The 24,462-nt window shown below is 47.1% G+C and overlaps 1 protein-coding gene across 1 annotated transcript in view; it reads right to left on the bottom strand.

Moving 5' to 3' along the window:
• Positions 1 to 812: 812 nt before the first annotated feature.
• Positions 813 to 24,462, bottom strand: part of ATP7B (ATPase copper transporting beta) — a 55,600-nt gene continuing 31,950 nt past the window's right edge. The window contains exons 8-21 of the mRNA XM_033104917.1: positions 24,125 to 24,358; positions 23,375 to 23,466; positions 15,988 to 16,115; positions 15,719 to 15,873; positions 15,383 to 15,517; positions 12,371 to 12,565; positions 11,260 to 11,442; positions 9,709 to 9,874; positions 8,504 to 8,647; positions 7,151 to 7,293; positions 5,780 to 5,983; positions 5,565 to 5,682; positions 4,486 to 4,588; positions 813 to 3,326 (exon numbers count right to left, since the gene is read on the bottom strand). Of these exons, the coding sequence (XP_032960808.1) occupies positions 3,053 to 3,326; positions 4,486 to 4,588; positions 5,565 to 5,682; positions 5,780 to 5,983; positions 7,151 to 7,293; positions 8,504 to 8,647; positions 9,709 to 9,874; positions 11,260 to 11,442; positions 12,371 to 12,565; positions 15,383 to 15,517; positions 15,719 to 15,873; positions 15,988 to 16,115; positions 23,375 to 23,466; positions 24,125 to 24,358 (2,274 nt within the window). The 3' untranslated portion in view covers positions 813 to 3,052. The remainder of the gene's footprint in view (positions 3,327 to 4,485; positions 4,589 to 5,564; positions 5,683 to 5,779; positions 5,984 to 7,150; positions 7,294 to 8,503; positions 8,648 to 9,708; positions 9,875 to 11,259; positions 11,443 to 12,370; positions 12,566 to 15,382; positions 15,518 to 15,718; positions 15,874 to 15,987; positions 16,116 to 23,374; positions 23,467 to 24,124; positions 24,359 to 24,462) is intronic.

Below are 24,462 nucleotides of genomic sequence, written 5' to 3'. Positions count from 1 at the left end.
TGGTGGTGATGGGTGAAAAAGAAGGAATTAAGAAGAACAAATTGCTTGTTATAAAGTAGTCATGGGGATGTAGGGTACGACATTAGGATTACAGTCAATAAATTTGTAATAACTACGTATGGTATCAGACGGGGACTAGATTTATTGGGGTGATAAATGGGAAGGGGGTTGGGGAGCAGGGTGAAAATGTGAAAGGATTAATAAGTACTACTTGGTAGTTACAAAATAGTCATGGGAACGTAAAGCGTAGGGAATATAGTCAATAATATGGTAATAACTATGTATGGTGCCAGGTGGGTACTAGACTAGTCAGGGGGATTATTTCTTAAATCATATAAATGTCTGACCACTAGACTATACACCTGAAATTCATATAATATTGAATTCAACTGTAATTGAAAATTTTTAAAAATGGGGGAAAAAGGTAAAGGGGAATAAGAGGTTCAAATTTCCAGGTATAAAACCAATAAGTCACGGGGATGTAATGTACAGCGTGGGGAATATAGTCAATAGTATTGTGATAACATGGTTCGGTGTCAGATGGTGGCTGGACTTATCATGGGATCACTTCTTGAGGTATATAAATGTTGAGTAACTATGGTGTACACCCAAAACTGACATAATATTGTATGCTAACTATATTTTTAAAATCTTAAAAAAAAATAAAAAGAAACCATCCCTCTGTCCCCGGAAAAGTCACGGAGAGCAAAGCCAGCCCCTCGTGGTTCTCACTGAGGACGGCACTGCTCCGGCCCCCACACTCCTCACTCGGACACAACCAGCCAAAAGCACGTTTTTTGATGAAAAAGAAACTTTATTCTAATATAGCACTCATAGTTTTTGAAGTAGAAATGGTTCTTATCTGACCAAAAAAAATTCCTGCACTTTGAACATCTAAAAGGTAATTTTCTGTACAATTATATAAATATCTTTATGTCTATATAAACATGATATTTACGGTCCTACCAGCTTTTTGAAAAAATCAATACAATTAGATTCTTTAGACGATTAGCCTACTTAGAAAACAAGAAATATTCCCCAAGCACAGCAAAGAATAAAGAGGACACACGGCAGGAAAGTGCTGGGAGGAAAAGGAAAATTGACAACAATAAAAACAGAACCCTGCACTTGGATTTTAGAGGATAAGACCCAGCAAAAAGCAAATCATATGCAAAAGTGAAAATGAACCATCCAAGGGAAATGAACTTGATCATGAGGTCATCAAGTGAGATGACCTTATGATCAAATCTCATTCCAAGTTGATACAAAAAATACACCACCTGACAGATTTGTTCTTCCAGGAGCAAGGGGCTTTTTCTTGTATATTCTTTTTTTAAAAAATTAAAGTTTATTGGGGTGACAACTGTTAGTAAAGTTACATAGATTTCAGGTGTACAATTCTGTATTACATCATCTATAAATCACATTGTGTGTTCACCACCCAGAGTCAGTTCTCCTTCCATCACCATATATTTTGAATCTTGTACATCCTTATCAAGCAAAATATTCAAAGTGGAGCCGAGATAAAGAAAAGACTTCAGAGCCAACAGACAGGGATTCAGACCCCTGTTCTGGCATGTATACTGGCTGTGGGATCCTGGGCAGTATACTTAGCCTCTCTGAGCCTATTTTCCCACTTGTGAAAAGTGGACAATAATATCTACTTTGTTGGGAGGATTAGAGATAACTTATAAAAAGTGCTTACATTGCCTTGGAAAATAACACACTCGATAAATAAAATTATTTTGTGTGTGTGTCAAGGGATTCACATTAGGATTTAGAATAGGCAGAACATTTAGAATTTAGAATAGGCTCTGCCTATTCTAAAATTCTAATTCTACTAGTCTATTCTCATGAGGTCTGTCAATCAACACCAACTTTGGAGTCTAAAACTAGCCACATTCCTGCCCCTCCAATGTCATACAATCATAAAGAGCACTGAAACAGACTTCCCTTTGGGAAATTGTAGTCACCCCTTTCCTACGACACCAACTCAACGTGCAGAAATGGAAGTCCGTGAAAAGTACTATGATTTCCTCTAAGTTGGGTATCATTGCTTTCCTTGGAGGTGCACAATGCCAGGGGCACTGCTGACATGAATTCTATATTGAACTCCATTCACATAGCAGACCATGTAATCCAAGAGCAGGGAGCCGCGAGGGAGGTTTCTGCACGCACGAGCCTCCCCACAGGACACCTGCTTCAAGCACCAGAGGCATCCCCGGCTCTGAGGCATCTGAACCCCACAGGAAGCTGGATTTCTTAAGTCTCAGGCTCTGGGACCCTTACTCCAGCTAAGCAGTCAGAGTCGGTGGGGAGAGAAAAAGTGCAGAGAAGCCATGACTGTGGAGAAGGGTCTCGAAAGCAAGAAAGAGCTCTCCTCCACCTGAAGAGAAGCCTGACAAGCTCTCTGGCAGGGCGTGCAGTGAGGAGATTCAGGCAGAAGTGCACACACGTGTCTGTGACTGGAGAAGCACCTGAGAGCAGCAGCAGGGACCGCGAGGATGTGAGTGGTCCTGACCTGACAGAGGATGGGGGTGCCGCGCCCCCAGTGTCAAGGACAGAAAAGGAAGAGATTGGACCAGCAGAAACTAACAGTGCACTTGAGGTAAACTGTGGTCTCAGACACGTGACGCATGTTGTCATCGTGAAAAACAGGACAACACCAAGGTTTTGCATGCGTCCTATGCAAAGGCCCAGCTGAGGTTTTGGTCCTGATGAGATTTTCCTCATTTCACAAGTCGTCATCTCCAACCCTAAAGCAGAGGTCTGAGGAGGCTGGCTAGAGTCCAGCAAGGTTTCCAAGAAGCCCACGCCAACAGCATGGCTGAGGTCTCAGCCTCGCCTGTGGATCCAGGCAGGGTGGTCCTACCCGGGAGCCGCATCTGGACAAGGCCACATACTGCAGGGAGGAATGATCTAGAATGTCCAGGGAATGGAAGTCCCCAAAAGCTTTGCCCATCCTGCTGCTGGCTGCTGGAGCTGCCCCTGTGGGGCTCGAGTTGCTGCTCAGCTGGGAGACGGGCCCTGGCTCTGCATCGGCCTGGAGCTTTCAGATGCACTGCTCCTCGTCTCTGTCATTCAGGAGCAAAGACCACTTGTCCCCACTGTTGTCAGCTGTGGTGTTGTGCCGCGACAGCTTGTCGGACCTCAGGGAGGACAGAGACACCTGGCTGATGTAGCTGACCTGGTCCCAGGGCGTGGCTCTGGGGGAGTCCCGCCGCCGGTCGTCCAAGCCGACGTGCACGCTGACCTGGGACTCCGACAGGGGCTTCATGCGGCCCTGGGCCTGGGCTGTGTACCTCTCCAGGTCAGGCTTCTTATAGCTGCAAAGCAAGAACCCAAGAGCATTTGAACTACTCTGGACACAGACTTTTTTTTTTTGAAGCCTGATTGAAGGCCTTTCATTCAAGTCTTTCAATAACATGAGTATCAAACTCCTAGGGTTCAGGTACAGTTTGCCCAATTTAGAAACGTCCTATCCAAGTGCCTGGCACATGGTAGGCTGTCAGTCATTTTTGTTAAATGAAAGCATAAGTAAATAAACATCTATTTTAAAAAAGGAAAACTGTCAATACACAGGGATCCCATGTCTACATACAGTCATGAGCCATATGACCATGTTTCGGTCAACGACAAACCGCATATATGACGGAGGCCCCATAAGATTATAACGGAGCTGGAAAATTCCTGTCACCTAGTGATGCTGGAACAGTCCTAAGGTCGGGTAATGCGTTGCTCCCGTGTTTGTGGTGCTGCTGGTCTGCCAGTCTAAAAAGTGCAGCGCTTACAGTTATGTGCAGTACATAACACTTGATAATGAAGAAACGACTGTTAATGGTTTATATATTTACTATACTTTTTATTGTTACGAGTGTATTCTTTCTACTTACGACAAAAAGTCTGCTGTAAAACACTATGCTGTGTTACACTGGCAGCAGCCTCATAAAGCTTGTGTTTATCACGTGTCTTAACTGCATCATTTTCTCATGTGCTTATTTAATCTCACATTGTACAGTAACACGCTGCCCAGGTTTGTAGTCCAGGAGCAACAGGCCATACCACGTAGCCTAGGTGTGTAGCCGGCTGGGCCACCTGGGTTTGTGTGAGTGCGCTCCGAGATGCTCACACGGTGATGAAAGCCCCACGCCGCCTTTCTCAGCAGCACCGGCCTCACTGCGGTTAGGCGGCACAGGGCGGTATTTTCATAAGCAGCCCTGGGGCAGAATAACTAGAATGGCCCAGCACGGGATGGCTGTTAGGTGGTAAGTTATTTTCTCATGATAAATCATTAGGCAAACACACGCTTGGCTCCACTCAGGGCTGTCCCTTCGGACTTTGCCTTTGGTGAGTGAATCAGAAACCCGAGCACAGCACACACCCACAGCTAGCCCAGGAGGAGCACCGGCCAGCCCTGTGCGTGCAGAGCAAAAGGGCCTAGCGAATGCCGCCCGCAGCGTATGCTCCCGCCGCGTGGGGACTCACCACTTGAGCTGCAGCGACGAGAGAACCACAGACACGGAGGAGGCTGCCATGGCCGCCGAGCCCATCCACGGCTGCAGCACGATCCCAAAGGGCATGAAGACACCTGCCAAGGGGAGGACAACATTTGCACCACAGCCCAGAGGAGAGAGCAAGGGGAGGGCCCACCATGAGCTGCTCCTCAGGGTGGCTCAGAAGCCCACATGCCCACAGGCCTCTGAGGCAGGCAGCGGGGGTGCCATCAGGGGACTGGGGTCTCCGTCTCCCTCCGCCATGACCTTCCTGGGTCCATCCACAGCAGCGTCACCCATTTCAGGGGACACTCCAGGGGAGCAGGGAATGTCATGGACCTGAGGGGCAGCAGCAGGGCGCGGGGAGCCAGCTTCCGGAGGCACCGCGGAGATGGCGAGTGTTCAGACAACACACGCTGGTGACCACAGGCCTGTTGGCATGGATTGTCTCCCGTGAGGGCTCAAAACACCTTTTTAAAGGGCAGTAAGAGCCAGGCCCCAGGACAGAGCCAAGAGAATGCGTCCATGTTCGGGAAAAGACTTGGGGCCGAGGCACCAATACAGCAGGAACCAGCTCGAGCCAGCTCTGCAAACAGAAGGTACACCTGCCTGGCCGAGGTGACCCAGGAGGCCACAGCAGACAGGTAACCCTAATCTGTGACGTGAGTCCCCATTAACGGCTCACACACAACTGGGGGCCGGAGGGGGGGATGTCATGTTTAAAAACTTCAGGTCTCAGCCCACGTCGGAGCCTTTCCTTGCCGAAGTGTCTGAAACTTTGCCCTACCTGGTAACTATATTCAGCAGGGAAGGAAGGAGTTATAAAGTGGAAAAGATCTCTCTCTTTCCATGATAATTTCTGTGAGACTGGGTGAGTGAGGCGCCATGACGTTTTAAGATAAGGTTCTCAAACATCAATCACTGTGCCCTAGCATGTAGCAGGTGCCCCTACCTGTTCATAATGATTGCTTTTCGGACCATATGTCTTAATACATGGTTCAGAAGATAGGGCCATAGCACACAGTGAAGCATCCTGCTGGCGGGCAGACAGCTGGCGTCACGGTAACCTACCTGCTGCGATGGGTATCCCAACCATGTTATAAATCAGCGCCAGCACCAGGTTGAGCCGTATTCTCCAGACAGTCCTCTTGGAGAGGTGAATGCCAGTGGCCACATCGAGCAAGTCATTCTGTAGCAGAGGAACACTGGGTGAGCCAGGAGCTGGGCCCCTCGGCCCTGACCACTCCCACTGCTTGCACCGGGGGAGGAGGAGACAGCAAACTCACTCTGATGAGAACAATGTCAGCCGCCTCGATGGCGACATCTGTGCCTGTCCCGATGGCGATGCCCACGTCGGCCCGGGCCAAGGCCGGGGAGTCGTTAATCCCGTCTCCCACCATGGCTACTTTCTTCCCTTCCTTCTGGAGCTCCTGGACCTTGGCCACCTTGTGAGAAGGCAGCACCTCCGCAAAGACTTTGTTGATGCCGACCTAAAAGGAAAGGGAAACAGCGTCAGAAACAAATACATGCCAATACCCGGCGCTGGCAAAGGACAGGAACAGCGGCAGAAACCCCAGTCATCCTGCCCCACCCCCACCCCTACCCCCCTCAGCCTCCAGGGCCAGTCATCAAGCCAGACAGGCTCTAGGTCACATGGCACAGTTATCCCCTGCTCTCATCCCAAGGCCTGGCAGTGGTTTGGGGCCCTCTCTGGGCTCCTTGCCCACATCCCCGCCTCCCATTCTCTTCTTCCTATGCTGTCCCAGTGTATCTCCAAATCAATAATCATTTGGTCACTTTACCCTCCTGCTTAAAGTCCTCCAATGGACCCCAGTTCCCTTAGGACAACATCTAAACTCCTTGGTCTGCCTCCCAAGGTCCCCTTGGATCAGGTCTCTGCCCGTCTGCAGCTCCCTGCCTCGGGGCTCCCATGGGCCTGTGCTGTACCACTCAGCTCCCTGTGCTCCCAACTCACTGAGCGGCCTGTTGTGCGCTGGCAAGGTCAGCTGGCCGTCCCTCATCCCTCCCCCACTACTTTATCGGACCACTCGTGACTCAAACATCCTCTCCCCTGGAAAGGCATCCCCGGGCCCTGCCAGGCTGGAGGGTAAGTTGGTGGCTCCCCTGTGTCCAGTGCTCTCTGGAGCACCAAGCACTCAATTTATACATGGTCCCTGGGCCACCCTCCCCACAGGACCATGAGCTCCTCAGGGCAGGTGCCCTCTTCACCCCTCTCTGCAGCCTGCCCGTCACATGGGTGGTGCTTAATAAGTGCTTGCTGAATGGATGAACAAGTCTGAACCAGGAAGGGGGATACTCAACACATCTTTTTTTTTTTTTTTCATTGCAAAGCCTGGGAAACAGAAAATGATGGATGCATTGCTTTTCCAGGGTTGTAGCCGGTCAAGCATGAACACAGCTCCAGGTCCCAGAGATGTGATCTTTGTTGTGGCAGCATGGTGGTCCCCTGTGGGATGCTGCATGGCTCCCACAGATCAGAGCACAGGGACGGAAAGTACCCAGTGAGGGGGAAAGCGCAGAAGAAACGCTGAGCACTGGATGCATGGGCACTTACTTTTTTTTCTGCTTCTGCAAGCTTAAAATCAGTTTAATTTGAAAGGGAGACGATGGCCCCGGATCCTGGATCCGGCCCGTACCTGGGCAGCAATGGCTCTGGCTGTCTTGCGGTTGTCGCCCGTGATCAGAACCACGTCCACACCCATGCTCTCCAGCGTGTGCACAGCCAGGGCGGCCTCCTGCTTGACGGCATCTGCGACGGCGAACATCCCACAGAGGACCCCTGAGGGAGATACCACAGTAAGTGCACAGCAGCGGGCCACAGGACGGCCTGGGGAGCAGATCCGACTTCATGAATGGGGACGTCATTACATGCAGAAAACAAAACACCCAACTGTATAACAAACTATGGTTTTGATTTGTTTTTTAAAATGTAATACATTGACAGACGCCAAGAGAAATCTGGAAGGACTATCAAAATGTCAATTGACTCCATTGTCTTCTTTATAGCTCTAGAATTGTCCAACTTCTCTACAAGGCACAGCTATCACTTTGCACAGTGCCTGGCTCATAATGCAATACATGTTATCTATTAAACTATGAGAAATATAACAAATACAACAAATGCTACTTAGAAAATGATGAATGTCCAAACAGCTAGAAAAATCAATCCTTCCTTTTCTTTCCTCTTCCTACAAAACACACTTGTATAGAATTTTTCTTTTTTTCAGTGAATCTTTTAGATACCGAAGCAGGATGGCTTTCAAGGCCTGAGGTGTGACGGACGCACAGTAAGGGGGCACAACTCCTTTAGTTCAGCCAATTCTGGTCTGAAGAGCTGAGGGGACTGTGGCTTTAGAAGGGCTTAGGACAAGGCCTGGTGGTGGGAGCAGGAAAAATAAAGAGAATGGGAAAGAGGACACATTTGCCTGGAGCATTCAAAATACAGCAACATAAATTGTTATTTATTTGCATATAGTTTTATTTCTATTAGCAGAAACTAACACTAACAAAGTAAGATTCTAATCTATCTGAGACGTAAAGTGCAACATACAACGGAGTACTAAGACACATGCAATCTTGAGAAGCTCTGAGAAAAGTTGCAGGGATCTCACTATTTAAAGGCATGCTGCAGTTAACCCCCTTGGAAAGTGAACTGTTTTGTCTGCAGGAATGAATGAGAAGGATGACGCCAAACTGCCAGCATGGACAGGTGCAAACAACGATGGTGAAGACACCGGAATTCCAAGAGCAAGGAGACCAATGCCAGAGCTGGCTCTGGGGTAAAGATGGAGAGAGCGAGCGAGAAAGGGTCTCGGGACTGAGAATGAAGTGAAAAAGATGGCAAGGCAAGCTCACAAAGTAGAACTGAAATTAATAGGGAGGAAGATGTATTTTTTATTTATTAATAGGGAAGAAATTAATTATGGCCGGATGTTTCCAAGCAACGTCATTTCTGAAAGAGCAGACAGAAGGCATGAGCAGAGCCATACCGTCTATAGCCACCAGAATGGCGGTCTGGCCCTTCATCTCGTGGTCTGTCATAGCGTCACTGACGTCGCTGGAAATGGCTAAGCCGTTGCGCCTCATCCATTCTCGGTTTCCAATCAGCACAGAGAAGGTCTGGGGGCCCACATCTGTTCGTAAGAGTTGTGGTTATTCCCAAATAGTCCAATTTCACTGTGAGAAATTACTAACAACTATGAAATCGTTGTAACAGCAAAATAATCATTTAACTGTTCCGAGAAACTATAACTTAGTAAGCACCCTTAAAGGACCAGGGGAAAAAGTATAATTAATGTGTAGAACACGTGGGTCTGAATGAAAGCGGGTGTTACAAGGCACATGCTCCAGGCATGAGAATGTCACAGACACACCCAACATGAGGTGGTGCCCTCCACTGGCTTTGAGAGGGACCTGCCGCTTCTTTTTCTGCAGGGATGAGAAACACGTGGTTCTCTGTCCAGCACCAAATGCCAGTGCTGATTAGATTCATTACTGCTTGGCATGGATGACCCAAGGTGAACCAGCAAGGTAAGTCTTTCACCTGTCACCTTCTAACTACATATGCCACCAACAGGTGTCATTATACAGACCGGTCCCTGGACGCTCAAAGGAAAGGTCATTCTGGGGCTTTAAACTGCCGAGGGGCGTGGTTTCCACACTCTTATGCTGGTGGCTACCAAGCTATCCTAAGAATAAGGCTGTTATTCAAAAGCTGCTGTCACTCCAAGCAGTGTCCCTTCTCAGCTTGAGCAGAGCATTTCCATCTGCTTTCCCTGACTGCTGCCAGCTCCGTAAACATGAAATATCCCATCAGAGTTCTACAACATGGGAGGTTTCCTGTTTAGGAAGAACAAAATAGAAATCCCATCTGTCTACTTTGTAGCTTATGAGAAGCAAGGCTAACTTGGGATAGGAAAGAAAAGACTCGAATTTATGGAGCAGATAAGCAATACTCTATGGATTTAAGTAATATACTACTTTTGTCTATGATCGGCATCAAGATTCAGACGTGGCAAAGAACACCAGAGAAACTGCAGGCTTTCCTGGGGAGGGAGGCGCACGGCCCTCCAGCCCACACCGGAGCCAGGGCTGTGCGTGCGGCAGTGCTCTCTGTGGTTTGGCACACCGCCACTTATCCCAGCTAGACCCAACCCCTGGCCGACCGAGTGGCAGAAACAAAGGCCAGGGATACCTGTTTCCACGGGAACACTGCCAACCCCGTTCAGGGGAGCGGCCTGTTCGCTCAGATGCTTGCTGGGGGCCAGGATGCCTTCCACGTTGCTGACTTTACAGCCGATTCCACAGCCTGGCACTGCCTGGAAGTCAGTGCAGTATCCCAAGGCTTCTGTTCCAAGTTCCTGTGAAGGAAGGGAGTGGGGAGAAGAACCAGAAAGCGGGGGGATGAGGGGAGGGGTGAATTGAGAGAGAGGCAGGGCAGAGACCAGAGACAGAGTGAGGGCAGGAGAGAGAGCAGCACCAACCAGGAATTAAGAGGAAAAGGAGGGATGGGAAGTAGAATTGCAGGGAAAGGTGAAGAGATGGACTATTAATTCAGCAATTCTTTTTCTCTTCTCTGACACAGACATTATAATTATTAAATTGAACAAAATTAAATATTTGATTTAATTTTGGCCTAAACTCTCTACTCAGGTGAATGCCTCATAATACTGGGCTGGTTGCAGACTAGAAAGGGGAAAGGCAATTCACACCAAACAACTCAAATTAAGGACGGAGGAAAGGGAACGGGGGTGAAGGTGCCAAAGAGAGTGAAGATAGTATTTTCATTTTGCTAATAATTTCATTAAAACGATGCAAAAGGAAAGTGGTGACAAAGCTATTTTGAGGCCATCAAGAGAGAACTGCCCATTTACAGACCCTGGAAAGAGGAGGGGTGATGTGGCAGCAGGAAGAAGTGAGGGACTGTTTTTATTTGGTTAACACAACAGCAAAGGAAGGATGACTGAGGGTGAGCAGAATTCTCCCTGAAACGTCAGAAAGGTGAGAGGTGAAATGGCAGTCTGTCTGATCCTACATTAAAGACAAAAACACAAAATGATATTTCTGGAAGGTTCCCCGTCCAAGACGAGTCGTCAGCTTTTTCAAGGTATCCATGTCACCTTCTATATTGACTGGTACTTGTTATTTGCTCAGACCATCTGAATTTTTTCAGGGGAATACTCTGGCACATCCTGCTGCCTCTAAACTCAGATTGAAAACAGAGAAAATTAAATAAGACCTTTCATCTGGAGAGAGCAAAAGATGAATGCTTCCTCCTTAACTGTGCCAAGAACCCACTGGGCTTTCGGCTCACTTCTGCTGCTTCCTCTCCACTTCAGATGTCGCTGATTGAGTGGATTTCTCCCTCTCTCACCCCAAGACCCCATTCATTTTTGTATCCCTTTGCACTAAGGGCTCATCAAGTACTGCATTTGTACACCATCTGTCTTCCCCACCCGACCATCAGCTCCCAGCGGGCAGAGTTCACATCTTACTAGTTGTCCCAAGTCCAGATGCTCAGTAAAGGCTCAATAAATGACAGCTGATTTTGTGACAATCTGGAGATGTGACAAGGGACTGGCTACTGTGAGCCATATCTCCACCTGCTCCAGGGGGGCTGCTGGGAAGTTTTCCAGCCCATACAAGCCAAGGCCTCCTCGAAGGAAGGAGCTCGGGGCTTCTGGCCCAGCTGGGGAGAGCAGAGGCGGCAGGAGTGAGGAGACCAGCAATGGCCAGGTCTACATACCTCTTTGCAGTATTTGGTGACAGCCACACCCAGCGGGTGCTCGCTGCTGGCCTCCGCGGTCCCCACCACAGCCAGAACCTTCCTGAGGGGCAGAGTGGCCATGTCCACGAGCAGGAGGGCGCGCATGACCTTGGGGACCCCGTGGGTAATGGTGCCAGTTTTGTCAAACATCACAGTATTTATCTGCCAAAAGAACCACATCTTGGTGACCACAGATACAGATGGAAGGGACTTTCAGAATCCACATAATCTTGAGGCAGAACTTCATTCAATCTCCCTCAAGCAGATAACAACACTGCTGCAAATTCCGTGACATAATGGCCTGCAATCAACCCAAGGTTCAACCGTTCCCCCTGCAAAAACACTGTTTCCCTCTCTGCCCAGTCAAAAAAAATCCACATTGTGGCTCAACCTTAACCAGGCTCAGACAGAATTTCTCACTCCAGTGTCATGGGAGATGGCAGGCCACCATCTCTTGGACAGCAACACTGGTCAGATCAGGAACCAGGGCCCTGGGAGCTGGCCCAGCTGTGTCCACTGCTATCTGCTGAGCCAACCACGGTTTTCTCTAGCCTGCATAAGTTCAAAAGCCTACTGAGAATAAAGCTCTTGCTCTCCAAGTTCAAGGAAGGACATAACAACAAGTAACCACTGGAGACAGTTTGTCCCACTTGGTCAATGGCAGCTTTGCACCAGTCCCCACGGGTCTGGGCTCAGCCAGTCAGCAGCAGCCACGCTCGGGCTGCAGGCCTTTGGGCAATTTAGCTCACCTCCTCCTGCTGTAGTTCCCTCGTCTGTAAAATGGGAATAAGCACCATCTCAGCATTGTTGATGAGATTCAATCAACTAATATTTATAAAGCATCTAATTCTATACCTGTTGGCTGCTGGTGTCATTCTATCAACCCTGACTTCCTGTTTTACTTCATTAATAGTGCTACCACCCCCAGGCCTCTCTCAGGTTTTTCTCTTCCTATGAAATTGAAACAGATACTATTTTCACTTGACCTCTCCAAATTTAAAAAAAAAAAAAAGATTGTGTAGTAAACAGCTCCAGAATCCTCCCAGCCAAGACCCCAAGGGCGGCGGGAGCACAGCAGCGTGGGGCCCACCTTGTGGGCCATCTCCAGGGGCTTGCCTCCCTTGATGAGGATGCCGTTCTGGGCGGCCACACCGGTGCCCACCATGACCGCCGTGGGCGTGGCCAGGCCCAGGGAGCAGGGGCAGGCGATGCACAGCACGGTGATGGACGTCTGGAACGCAAAGCGGATGATCACCTCTGCCTGCGAGATATGCTTGCTGGGGGTCTGAAAAGAGGACAGAGAGGCAGGTGGAGCGTGAGATGAGGAATCACACAGAATCCTATTCACATAGAACATTCCAGTGCAGGCAGTGGGGCCGGAGACAGCGTGAGGAGTGGGGTTTAGGAAACACGGTGTGTTCCCTTCTGCCTTGGGGATATCACATTGCTCACTCTATGGCTCCATGTCCCAAGTTTCTCACCTGATCCTACAAGCTTTCCTCAGGGAAAGACATTAGGAGAGCAGAGAGTCCTATAAAAGTCCCTGATCGGGGAAAGAACACAGACCAGGTACATCCATATCCTGGCTCTGACACGAATGGAAACTCTCCGTGTCTCAGCTTCCTCACATACAAAATGCAGGTAATAATACCCACCTCACAGGATGTTGTAAGGATTAAATGATATACATCTAAACATATATATTATATATAATACATATTTATATAATATTTATATATATATATATATACACACACAGAGGGTGCCAAAACAATGTATACACATTGTAAGAAAGGAAAAAAACTATTAAAATTGTAATACCCAATAAACACCGATAACAAAAGATGAACACAAGTCACGTTTGACTTCTGCAATTACAAGAGGTGCTCAATGTGGTTACCGTCAGTGTCCAGACACTTCTGATTACGGCAAACTACTGCTTGAGCAACGTTGACCAAAGTGTCCACTTGTATATATATTTTTTGGCACCCCTAGTGTGTGTGTGTGTGTGTGTGTGTGTGTGTGTGTATTTGTCATGTGTATAGGCTTTTTATCAACAAGACTAGAAAGATGTTCATCAAAGTGTGAAAAACAGCTACTTCTAAGAATGGGATTCAGAACCATCTTTACTTTCTTCTATTTTTCACTATTGTTTTCTTCAGAAATCCAAAACAAACAAAATATGGGTTTCCTTTCCAGTTACCTGGTGGCACATATTGGTATTATTATTTGCATTCTGACATCTTGAGTTATCTTGGTTTATTTTTCAAAATGGCTACTGTCTCTGGAGTACAATCAGGAGATACTATATTTACTTAATTACAGTAAATGCATGTTTTCTAAAGCAGGAATATAGACCATAATCTCTTTAGCTTCTGTCTAAATGTTATTCTTTGATTTTTTGAAAGGCAGGATTCTAAAAAAAGATATATTATTAAAGGGTCATTTAATTTTCACAGAAACAGTTGGCTTTAGGTAGTTGGGGCATGTTGTTTAAGACATAATGCAATTCTTAGAGGTAAATATGATGTGTTTTTTGTGTGACTTTTTTAAAAAACAAACAAACAAGAAAAAAAAAGACAGTAATTCTTATCAAAATGACACATGGCATACTGATGGGCCTGGGTAGACTTCTAGAAGTTAACATGAACCCTGTCCCTACAATAACTTTTATACAGCACAGTGATAACAATATCTTAAAGGAACATGCAGTACCTCATTTGCCAGCATCCTCCCTGATATTGCAGATGAAAACAAAATAAGCCAAAGTAAGATGGAAAGGCAGGAAACAGCAGAAAGCCACAGATTCCAACTTGTTTAGGACTGAGTTTTCCCACAGCTACATGTTAATGTGCTGCTCCACACGAAATCAGAAATTTTAGGCAGTCAGGTGCCATAATAGCTACTGGCAAATTCTAGGAATACAGTCACAAGTTACTCTTAAAAGCACTGAGATCTCCTTTGATGTCAGAAAGTGTATAACTTGGACGTTTTTCATTTTAAGATAGGAAATTTCAGGGAGAAAAATGACATCTTAATGGATGATATACACCCGAAGAATATAGCATATGCCTTAATTATGGGTTGAAATTTTTTTAAGAGGAAAAAAATTATCCGTTCCATATTTGCGGTTTCTTAGTCTATAACTCTAAGGTAAAATGCACACTCCACTGGGCTAAGTATGAGATATATTAAAAAATAAAGGAAAACATTATTCTACTCACTGTACAGCTCTCCCGTACTACTCCAAGTGGGCCATTAGCTTTTTATGTACATTTAGGTTTCTCAACCTCAGCACTACTAACATTTGGGGCCAGATAATTCGTTGTTGTGGGGTCTACCCTGTGCATTGCAGATGTTTAACAACATCCCTGGTCTCTACTCACTGGATGCCATAGCATCCCCTCCTTAGTCATGACAACCAAAAATGTCTCCAGACATGGCCGCATGCCCCTGGGGCAGCAAAGTTACTCCCAGTTGTGAATCGCTGATGTTTATAGTTTTTATTTCTGAAGCACAAAAGTTTTGTTGTCTTTTTTTCCATCTTTAAAAAAGTTTGATAAACCTACATTTCTTAAGATAATGTACTTCATCCACTTTTTAAACTCAAAAATGTATATTCCTTTGCCTCATATATAATGTGTAATAAATATTTACTAAAAAGCTATTAGCATTGCTTGGGAAGTTGCAAGGTTAAAGATGGTATTTATGCACATAGAGGACAAAAAATACATTTTTCTTAAAATTTGTTAATATTATCATGCCATCAAAATCAGAAGTGAGCTATCCTCTAAGGTATGTGACTCATAACCCCTCAAATGGACCATGCTGCATCATATAAATGCTTTAAGCATTTTAACTGAGAGCCAATGGGTTTTTGTGAAATTATCTAACTAGAAAGCAAAGGCCATCTTTAATAAAAAACCTGCAGCAGTAGAGTAACTGATTGTGCTACCCTGGCTAAGATGTTGCTGCCAATAAGTGAAGTAATCAAATAAAATGTAATGAGTAATTAAAGCCCAATGAATCTAAGACATGAACGGAGTAATGGTAATAAATTATTTGAAACACAACAACCATAGAGCCACAGCGTTCAACTTACAGGAAAGTATTTCTGAACAACACCAAAATCGATAAAACCGATTATAATCCATACCACCAACGTCAAAGTTGAAATGATGATGATAAATGGGACAAAATATCCACTAAACCGGTCAGCCAGTTGCTGAATGGGTGCCTATAAAAATAAAACACAAAGACCATGGGAAATTATAATCTGCAAAGAAGTCAAACAGCACGCGCATGGACAAGGACTAGGGCTCTCAGCTTCCTCATTAACTCCCAAATCAGTAAACTCTGCCTGATTCTACGGAACTCTTGGAATGAGTTCTAAAACGAGGAACCTAAAGTGATAGCATTTTAAAAATTGCTTCATTACCTTTGACATCTGAGCCTCTTCCACCAGTTTCACGATCTGAGCCAAAGTGGTGTCGTTGCCCACGTGGGTGGCATTAATGAGCACAGAGCCATGTGCGTTTATAGAGCCGGCAATCACTGTGCTTCCAGGTTTCTTAGTGACAGGCATGGCTTCTCCTAGAGGTGGAGAAGAGAGACAGACCATCACACGCTCAGCCCCATTCAGCATTCATGGGACCTAGCCACTGCGCTGATCCCCACCCGAAGGGAACGTGAAACAAGTCACCTCACCTGTGATGAGGGACTCGTCGGCCATGGAACTGCCTTCCAGGACTTTCCCATCCACTGGGAACTTTCCCCCGGGAACAACCTTGACGACATCACCCCGCTGCACCAGCTCCACGGGTACTTGCTCTTCTCTGCAACAGATGCCACTCAGATTACACACATGGCCACTCACTGGAGCCCATCCTCTGGGTCTGTCACCCAGGCCGGGTTCTAGACACACTGTTGGAGTGGTTACACTATGTTTGCTTTCCATTGAGCAGCAGTACTCACTGTATGTGTCAGTTAGAGATCGGGTCAATATTTATTGTGCGGCTAGTAAGGGCCAGGCACCGTATTAGTTACTGGGACTGTAGCGGGACCAGGTATAGGGGACCAAAGTCTCTACCCTCATGAAGACAAATTCTATGGAGGAAACAGACAACAAACAAGATCGTTCCAGTTATTAAATGAGTGAGGAGAATGTGACTGGGGGGGCTTCCTTAGGTAGGCTGGGGAGGAGGAGAAAAATGAGAAGTCCTCTCGCGTGGATGATGACATTTGAGCTGAGATCTGGAAGACAAGAGGGGCCAAATTACGGGGAAAGACCATTCAAGGGAGAAAAAGCAGCTAAGGAAAGGCTCCAAGGCAGGCAGGAAGGTGCCCCGGAGAAACGGGAAGCCCCCGAGCATGACTGGAGGGAAGTGAGTGCAGCACGCAGAGTCCAGACCACATTCGGTCTCACAGAGCAGGGTGTGTGCCTTGAAAGTAAGGCTTTCAGTGGGAAAGTGACATCCTCTGGTTCACGTGTTCGACTCATCTCTCTGGCTGCTGCATGAGAAGGGCTGTCGGGGTAATAACACAAGTTGAGGGGAGATTTAGGCCGCTGCAGCACCCCAAGCAAAAAGCATCAGCAATGTGGCTAGAGATGGAGTGAAGACATAGCCAAGATGTTCTTAAGGCCTGCAGAGGCACTGAATGCATAAGGAAAGATCAAAGATGAGGTCTAAATTTTCAGTGCGAGCCACGGGATAGATGAGAAATCATTCATGAGAATGGAGACAACTAAGGAGAAGCAGCTGAGGGAGGGAGAGGGCAGAGGAGATGAAATGAAGATCTTCACTTTAGCCTGCCGAGTCTGAGATGCCCATTCGGCTTCCATGTAGAAACGTTAGGTAGGAAGTTAAAAATATGACTGGAGCTGGGAGAGAGGTCAGAGCTCGAGGTACATGCCTGGGAACAGACAAAATAGAGACCCATGTAAAGCCATGAAATGGTTTTATTTGTTGTAAGCTCATTTGTTTTATGAGCTTACCTAGAAGAGTAACTGGAAAAGAGAAAGAGTCCTAGAACGAAGCCCTGGGACATGCCAATATTTGGAGGTTGAGCAGGAGCAGAGGGGCCCACAAGGGAGATGCAAACGGCCAGCCAGGGACGCGGAGGAAACGGAGGGAGGATCCAAAGGAGTGAGCAGCCAGCCCATCCTACCACGTACTGCAGACGTAGTTACACAGACGCAAACGTGTAAAATTCATCACACTCTACACTTAGAATTAATTTGTGTATGTCAGTGAATATAAGTTACATCATAATAAAAAAGAAAGAAAAAATTTTAAAGGGACATGAAAGGGTGAAAACGCTGGTGAGAGGTTGAAATGAAGATTAAAAAGATGCAAAGGTTGGATTTGGGTACATGGAAATTACTCGACATCTTTGGCAAAAGCAATTGCAAGAACTGGTGAAGGCAGAAGCTCAACTGGAATGGGCTGAAGAGAGAATGTGAATTGGGGAAACAAAGACAACAGCTACAGACAACTTTTAAAAGAAGTTCTGCTGTGAAAGGGAAGAGAGGAACAGCAGCAGAAGAGGGAGTGGATTAAGATAGAAAAGTGTGAATTGTACATGTGTAACTGCATGCTGGTGGGGATGGTCCTACAGAGAGATAGAGACAGAGACAGAGATAGAGATAGTTAGATAGTGGAGGAGGGAGATGGAAGAGTAGGAACAGAGTGAGAAAATGCAAAGGAGGCCATCTGGTGAACCACGGCCGGCCGTGGCAGCGTCTCTCTAAAAGCATGACATGGGCCAAATACACTTACTTGTATAGAGAACACTGGCTCATGAACAAATGGTGAAAGAGTCAGAAAAGCAGGCATGTACAATAATAAGCAGAACTCTGAGGTTATTTTATACTTTCCTTTCATTCTACAAAGGCTACATTCAAACTACCAGAGAGGAATGTACAGGATGCCACCTTATTGGTGTGAGAAAGAAAAAACAGACATTTACTGAATGCAGGGACTGTGCTAGATTTTTGTTATGTCTGATTGAATCTTTCCAAAATCCTATGAGCACAGTAAGTGATATTTGCCTATTTGGCAAAAACCTGAATATTTCTTAGAAAGGCACAAAATTGAACACGCATGCCCATTTCTTTAAATGTTGCTAGGTATGAAGACATGAAACTTAGGAATCAGCTTGCGCAGACAGATGTTTCGTACGTTTACATCAGTCCTTTCTTTTTAAAAAAAGATTAGGAATGTCCTCAGCCTAGTGACGGACTCCAAGCCTGTCTGAATCTGCAGGTCCAGCTCCCCCCACCACGGCGCCCCCTCCCTGCAAGGGTGCGAGGCACACTGCTCCAGCAGTGCAGACGTGCAGGCTGCAGGGCAGACGACGTGCTTGAGACGGACGAAGTGCGTGTGTGCCACTGTGTGCACCAGGTGCTGGGGACACAGCAGTGAACAGGCAGACATGGCCCTGACCGTGGGAGCTCAGAGCCCTCGTCACAGAGCAGCAGTGCTTCAAAGCCACAATGTACTCCTTTCTACAAGGCCGGTTTTCTTCCCAGGATTAACTGAGATGACATGTGTCCCAAGTGGTTAGCACAGTGCCTGACATATAGGAAGTGACCCGTGAGTGTTGGCGACTTTCATTACCACCTAACGGACGTTTTCACTATCGACTGCCCTCCGTGTAACAGGCACTGTGCTAGGCTGGGGTTACCAACAGGACAAATCGCGCCTTCATCTTGTGAGGTGTACAGCCTAGAAGCTAAAAGGAGACTCATATATGTATGTAAGTTTAATAATGACCATAATGAAATAAAGGGAGTACTGAAAAGGAGAGACCTTTTAAGGGACAGTGGGCATCACACTGAAGCCCTGAGCCCTGGGAACAGATGTGTAAATCTGGTGGCTGGGCGGTGAACAAGGAGACGGGGAGGATCTCTGTAACTCGACAATACTCTGCTTCTTTTTAAAGTCTTCCAGTGACGGAGACACCCAGGCTCCAACAGCGCCCTCCTAAGGCCTGCCTGCATGACCTGGAATTTATCATCCCACAGAGGTCTCCACTTGGCAAGAGAAGCCCGCGTCAGGAGAAGGAACACCTGCTCACTTCAGAAAAGGGGGTTGTAGGGGCCAATGGGCAGACTCTCCCCTCCCCCATAACCTAACCAGGAAGCTTTAAACTGTTCGCTTATATGATGATACGTGGCACATATGTCCACTTGGGCACCTTTCTATTAGTAATGCTAATCTCTGCTTAATCTAACTTTGAATTTCCCCTTTGATCTGAGTCAATCAACCTTTCTAACTCTACACAGCTTAATTTAAAGTGAAGAGCCCTTTTGGGGGGCAAAGTAGCTCCTTCTGGTGAATTACCTGTAGTATTTCTTCCTCGGAAACAAATGCCCCCAAAATTCTGAGGTGTGGGGAATACGCTTAAGACAAGCTTTTTCCCCAGCATTTCTTCAGCTTTAAGAGTTTCTGCCAGCAGTCTGTTTACCTTACCTGTCTTTTTCCTCATCTCACACAAGTTAAAAAAAAACAAAGAAAACACTTAGAATGGCCCCTGGATTAGATAAAATTCGTAACTTTGCGTTCCCAATTATAAGAAACAAAAAAGTTCAATGTGGGAGATTGGGGTCCAGGCTGTGCAGGCCTTTTCATGTCCAGCATACACACCTGCACAATTTATTTCTTTAACAGTTGACAGTGTTTCATTCCTTCAACTAGTCAGTGTCTGAGCACCTGTCACGTGACTGCAGTCACCCAGTGCTCCGAGAGCTCCGAGGTGACCAAGCCAGGCCTGGGGGACAGGGAAGGCTTCTGGGGACATGATACCTCAACCAAGACCTGACGGACAAGGAGCCAGGCGAAGGGAAAGGAAGAGAGCTGTCTGGGGGCAGGGATGACGTGGAGGCAGGAGAGGCTCTTCCTGGGAACGGCCGTGGTGGCGGCTGGAATGACGCAGGGGCACCTGGACAAGAGACTGAGCCCGAGAGGCACACGGGGCACATGACAAGTCTCACATGCGTGTTAAGGAACGCGCATAAGGACAACAGCAAATCACCAGGAGGTTTGCAACTACAGACGAATACAATCAGATCTGTGGGAAAATATGTGGCAGGAGACCAGGCTGGAAGCAGGAGGGCAAGGAGGAGACTGTTACAGTGCTTCAGATAAAAGATAGCTGTGGCCTGAACAAGTGTGGGAGCAGTGGGAGGGGCAGTGTGTGAGGCCACCAGAGGCCGTGGAGCTAGAAGCAAGAGGACAGAGACAGGATGTGCGGATGAGGGAGGGGAAGGCGTCACAGAGGACGCCCAGGCCTCTGCCTCAGAAGCTGACATGGGACGGTGCCATTCACGGACACAGTCAGGCAGAGAACAGGGAAGAATCTGTGAGGGGAGCACAGAGGAAAGCTGATGGGCAGGATATAGACAGTTTACTTTGAGTCCTTATGCTCACCCAAGAGACAGATTCCAACAGGCAGCTGAATACTGAGATCTGAGGGAGGTTTGAGAATGAAGACTCGGGGGCGATGAGGTGTCCCAGCGACAGTCTATAACACACCAAGACGACAGACAATAGGGCCAACACGGAAACACCAAGAATCACCGATATGTAAGAAATGAGGAGAGCAAAGAAAGTCCATGAAGGAGACAGCAAGCAGCAGCTAGGGAAGAAATTATCACATGCCAGATTGAGCACCCAGGCAGACGCTCCCATCACCCGAGCCTTGGGATGGAGAGAAAGGACACATATCCCCAGCAGAGGGATCAAGGAATAGGCCCATCTGCTATTCCTGCAGGAGAGGTGGGAAACTCCAGTGTCCTTTAGAAGGCGCCACACACCTGTCCATGCCAGCAGAGGCCCAGAGGCAGGAGGGCCCTGCAGGAGGCGAGGCTGACTGGGGGCCCTGGCACCAGCACGCCTCATGTTACAGAGAGTCGAGCTCCTCAGGAGGGGCCGAGTGAGTGGCCTTGGCCCCGGGAGAGCAAGGGGTGACGTGACGCTGGGCCCGTCTCCTCCCAGCAGCCCGGAGCACCCTGTCAGGAAGGTGCAGTAGGAACAACAGGAACAACCTCCCATTTGACAGACGGGAACTGTACCAAACAGATGTTAACTGATGTGCTCCAAACACATAAGCCCATCTGAGGAAAGCCAGATGGTCTTCTAGCTTAAGAAATGGTACCGCCACATTATGGTGGTAGTACTCAGGCGCACAGTGTGTCCACAGCCAAAAATTAATCACCATCTTTGGAAAAGAACTGAGTTATGTGAGGTTAGCCCCACAGTCCTTCGGCATTTCAACTAGCTTTCGCCTTCTGGCAAAGATGCACATCTTCGGTATTCAAATCCATGGAGCAGTCCACCCAATTATAGGCCATGCTCCCAAAAGCACCTCCAAATGAAAGGCCGACAGCAAGTGCAGCTGCCCACAGCTTTATTTCCGTTCTGAACGTTTTCACTTCTCAGAAACTCTCATGTCATTAATTTATAAGAAAGAAGCAGCCAAGGTGCATTACTAGTGTAGCAGCAGCCAACGGCACGTGGAAGCCCCCAAGTGCCAAGGGCTTTGTCACACAAGGTCTTCCTATCTGGGAGACGGTTTAGCGGGTGGCTGGGAGGGTGGCTCTGTGTCTGCAGGGCTCCGGTTCCAGCTCTGCCACTCACCTGCTGCGGACTTCGGGCAAGTTACTTCACCTCACCAAGCTTAAGGTTCTTCCTAACGAAAGGGGTAGCTATCAGAGTTAAAGCAGATAATTGACGCACATGCTGAGTTGTGTACCTGAAAGTACACAGAAAGTGCTCAAATCTCAGCTCTCACCACCATAATTCTGAGTATTATTTAAAAGCCAGCATCCAGCCAAAAGCCAGTGCTGTAGTCAGCCTGTGCCTCATTCACTTCTATTCATTCATGCCTCCCTCACTGGTTCATATTCTTGACACAGGCTCACTGAGTGCCCTGCTGAGAAGCAAGGGACCTGTGTCAGCCTCAGAGGGCTGTCTCTCAGAGGACACAGCTGGTGAACTAGCACTGGCAAGAGTGTGATGAATGGGTAAGTGCACAGTGGGAAGGGCTTACGTAGGTGAGTTTTGGGGATGTCATACTTGATGGCAAGAAGCTGCAAAGGCAGAAACGTTGAAGATCAACGAGAACTCGACTGAGGAAGGCTCCCGAACAGAGGCCCACAGGGAGAGACGCCTCTCCCATGGGGGGTGTGGGCGGGATTTCAGCAGTCAGAAGTGAGATCACAGCTTAAAGGGGATCACAGTGGTGGGGCCGGAGAGATTTCAGGACTGTGAAGAAGGCCTACAAATAACCATTGCCTACAATATGAAAATGAGGCGGGCCAGGGAAATATTTGCACAGAAGCCTCATCTGTGAAAATATCCACATTATTATATATGCTCTAAGAGTCAGCATATCTAAGGGTAAAGAATGTGGACTGTGGAACAAATGGCCTGGGTTATATCCCAGTTCCACTTAATACCTGTGTGACGTAGGCCAGTTGCTTAGCCTCTCTGAAGTTCAGTGTCCTCGTCTTTAAAATAAGGGTACTGACAGTCCCTTCCTCATCAGGTTTCTTTTTTCTTTTCATTTTTTGGTTAGATTAAATACAAAGAGGTTAGAATAGTGTCTAGAAAACTGTAAATGCTATATATGTTCCAGTAATAATGAAAATAAACATTATTATTTTTAATATCTGCCAACCTTACGAAGAAGAAAAACACTACTTCCATTTTCATTCCTTGGCAAGTTGAAACCCTTATCCCTCAGCCGTCTGAATCCTCCAAGTCTTGTAAGAAAGGCCCAGCTCATACTCCACGTTCCCTGTGAAGCTTTCCTTGACCACCACAAGCCTTCCTCTTCGAAATTCCAGGGATATGAATCATCTGTGCCTTTCCTTTACCATTCAGCATACATAACACCACTGTGAACTCTTGCTTATCTTTTGGTATTTAATTGTCTGGTTTACTTAACTGGATTGAAGGAGGGATCTTACTGTACAGTCTTTGCCAGCCCTCACGAGATCTAGTATAACGTCACAGACATGATGGGTGTTTGATGGGTATTACACAGAATGACATAAGTTGATCAGGTACTTTGGATGAAGATAACCCACCTGATGATAAAGTTGTCCTCGCCAAGGGTCACGACGGTGGCTTCTGTGGCTTGGAGAGACATGAGTTTGGCAAGGGCTTCTGAGGTTTTGCTCTAAGAAATAACCAGAATGTAAAACGAGAGCTGACGCCTACAAGAAAAGGCTGCCCCCTTAACACAGCCACAGGGCGCCCCAAAGGGCTCTCCCCAGACGGTTTGACTCCTGCCCAACCACAAGCAGCCATGTCATTGCCACACTAGATGTACAATGCCACTTAGCTCAATGAATTACATTTCAGACTGAAAAAACAATACCAATCTACCCACTGACAGTTTTCTTTTAGGTTCAATCGAATTTCTTTCAGGGCCGGAGCCCCACGCTTTTATAGGATACATTAAAATGCTGGGTACAATGCAGTGTGTTAAAAAATGGCATGACCCTAAGGTGGAAATATGGATTTCTAGACTAATAAGCTATATCCTCAGTTATGTACTAAGAGGCGGTGTGACCTCTGACCTGAAATCCGGGGTACTTTCCATGACATGATGCACCTGAACAAAGGTTTTAATAATTAATCAGATTAGCTGGGATTTTGGAAGTAGCGACAAATTTGGAGATTAGTGATCAAAGCACCTAATTATATGTACGGTTCACATTTCTTTAAGTCTTTCTCTAGGTTGTGTATAATTAGTAATTCTAAACAGGGTGTTCAGATGGGTTAAGATTTGTATTACTGAAGGAACAGTTCTTTTAACGTGAAATGGCAGTTACCTTTGCCACGTGTTCCAGCCACCGCCCAAGGGCAATGAACACAAAGAGCATGGGAGGTGTATCGAAGAACGTCACAGGGCTCTTCTCAGCCTTCTCAGCAATGGCCACCACCAGGATGACGAGAGAGTAGACATAGGCGATACTCGTGGCCAGCACAATGAGCACGTCCATGTTGGCTGCCCCGTGGCTGAGAGATTTGTAGGCCTGTACATAGAAGTACCACCCACCGAGGAACTAAAAGAAAGATGAAGGAGAGTGATGGCCATGACGAGCAGGGCATGCTGTTCAAGGAGCAAACGGGGTGGCAGATATTCTAGGCTCACCCACAATTTCGACAT

This window comes from Rhinolophus ferrumequinum, chromosome 4 (genome assembly GCF_004115265.2).
Source record: "Rhinolophus ferrumequinum isolate MPI-CBG mRhiFer1 chromosome 4, mRhiFer1_v1.p, whole genome shotgun sequence".
NCBI classification, from domain to species: domain Eukaryota; kingdom Metazoa; phylum Chordata; class Mammalia; order Chiroptera; family Rhinolophidae; genus Rhinolophus; species Rhinolophus ferrumequinum.
The sequence above is the reverse complement of the archived record's forward strand: the minus strand, read 5'-3'. Positions and strand labels throughout refer to the sequence as shown.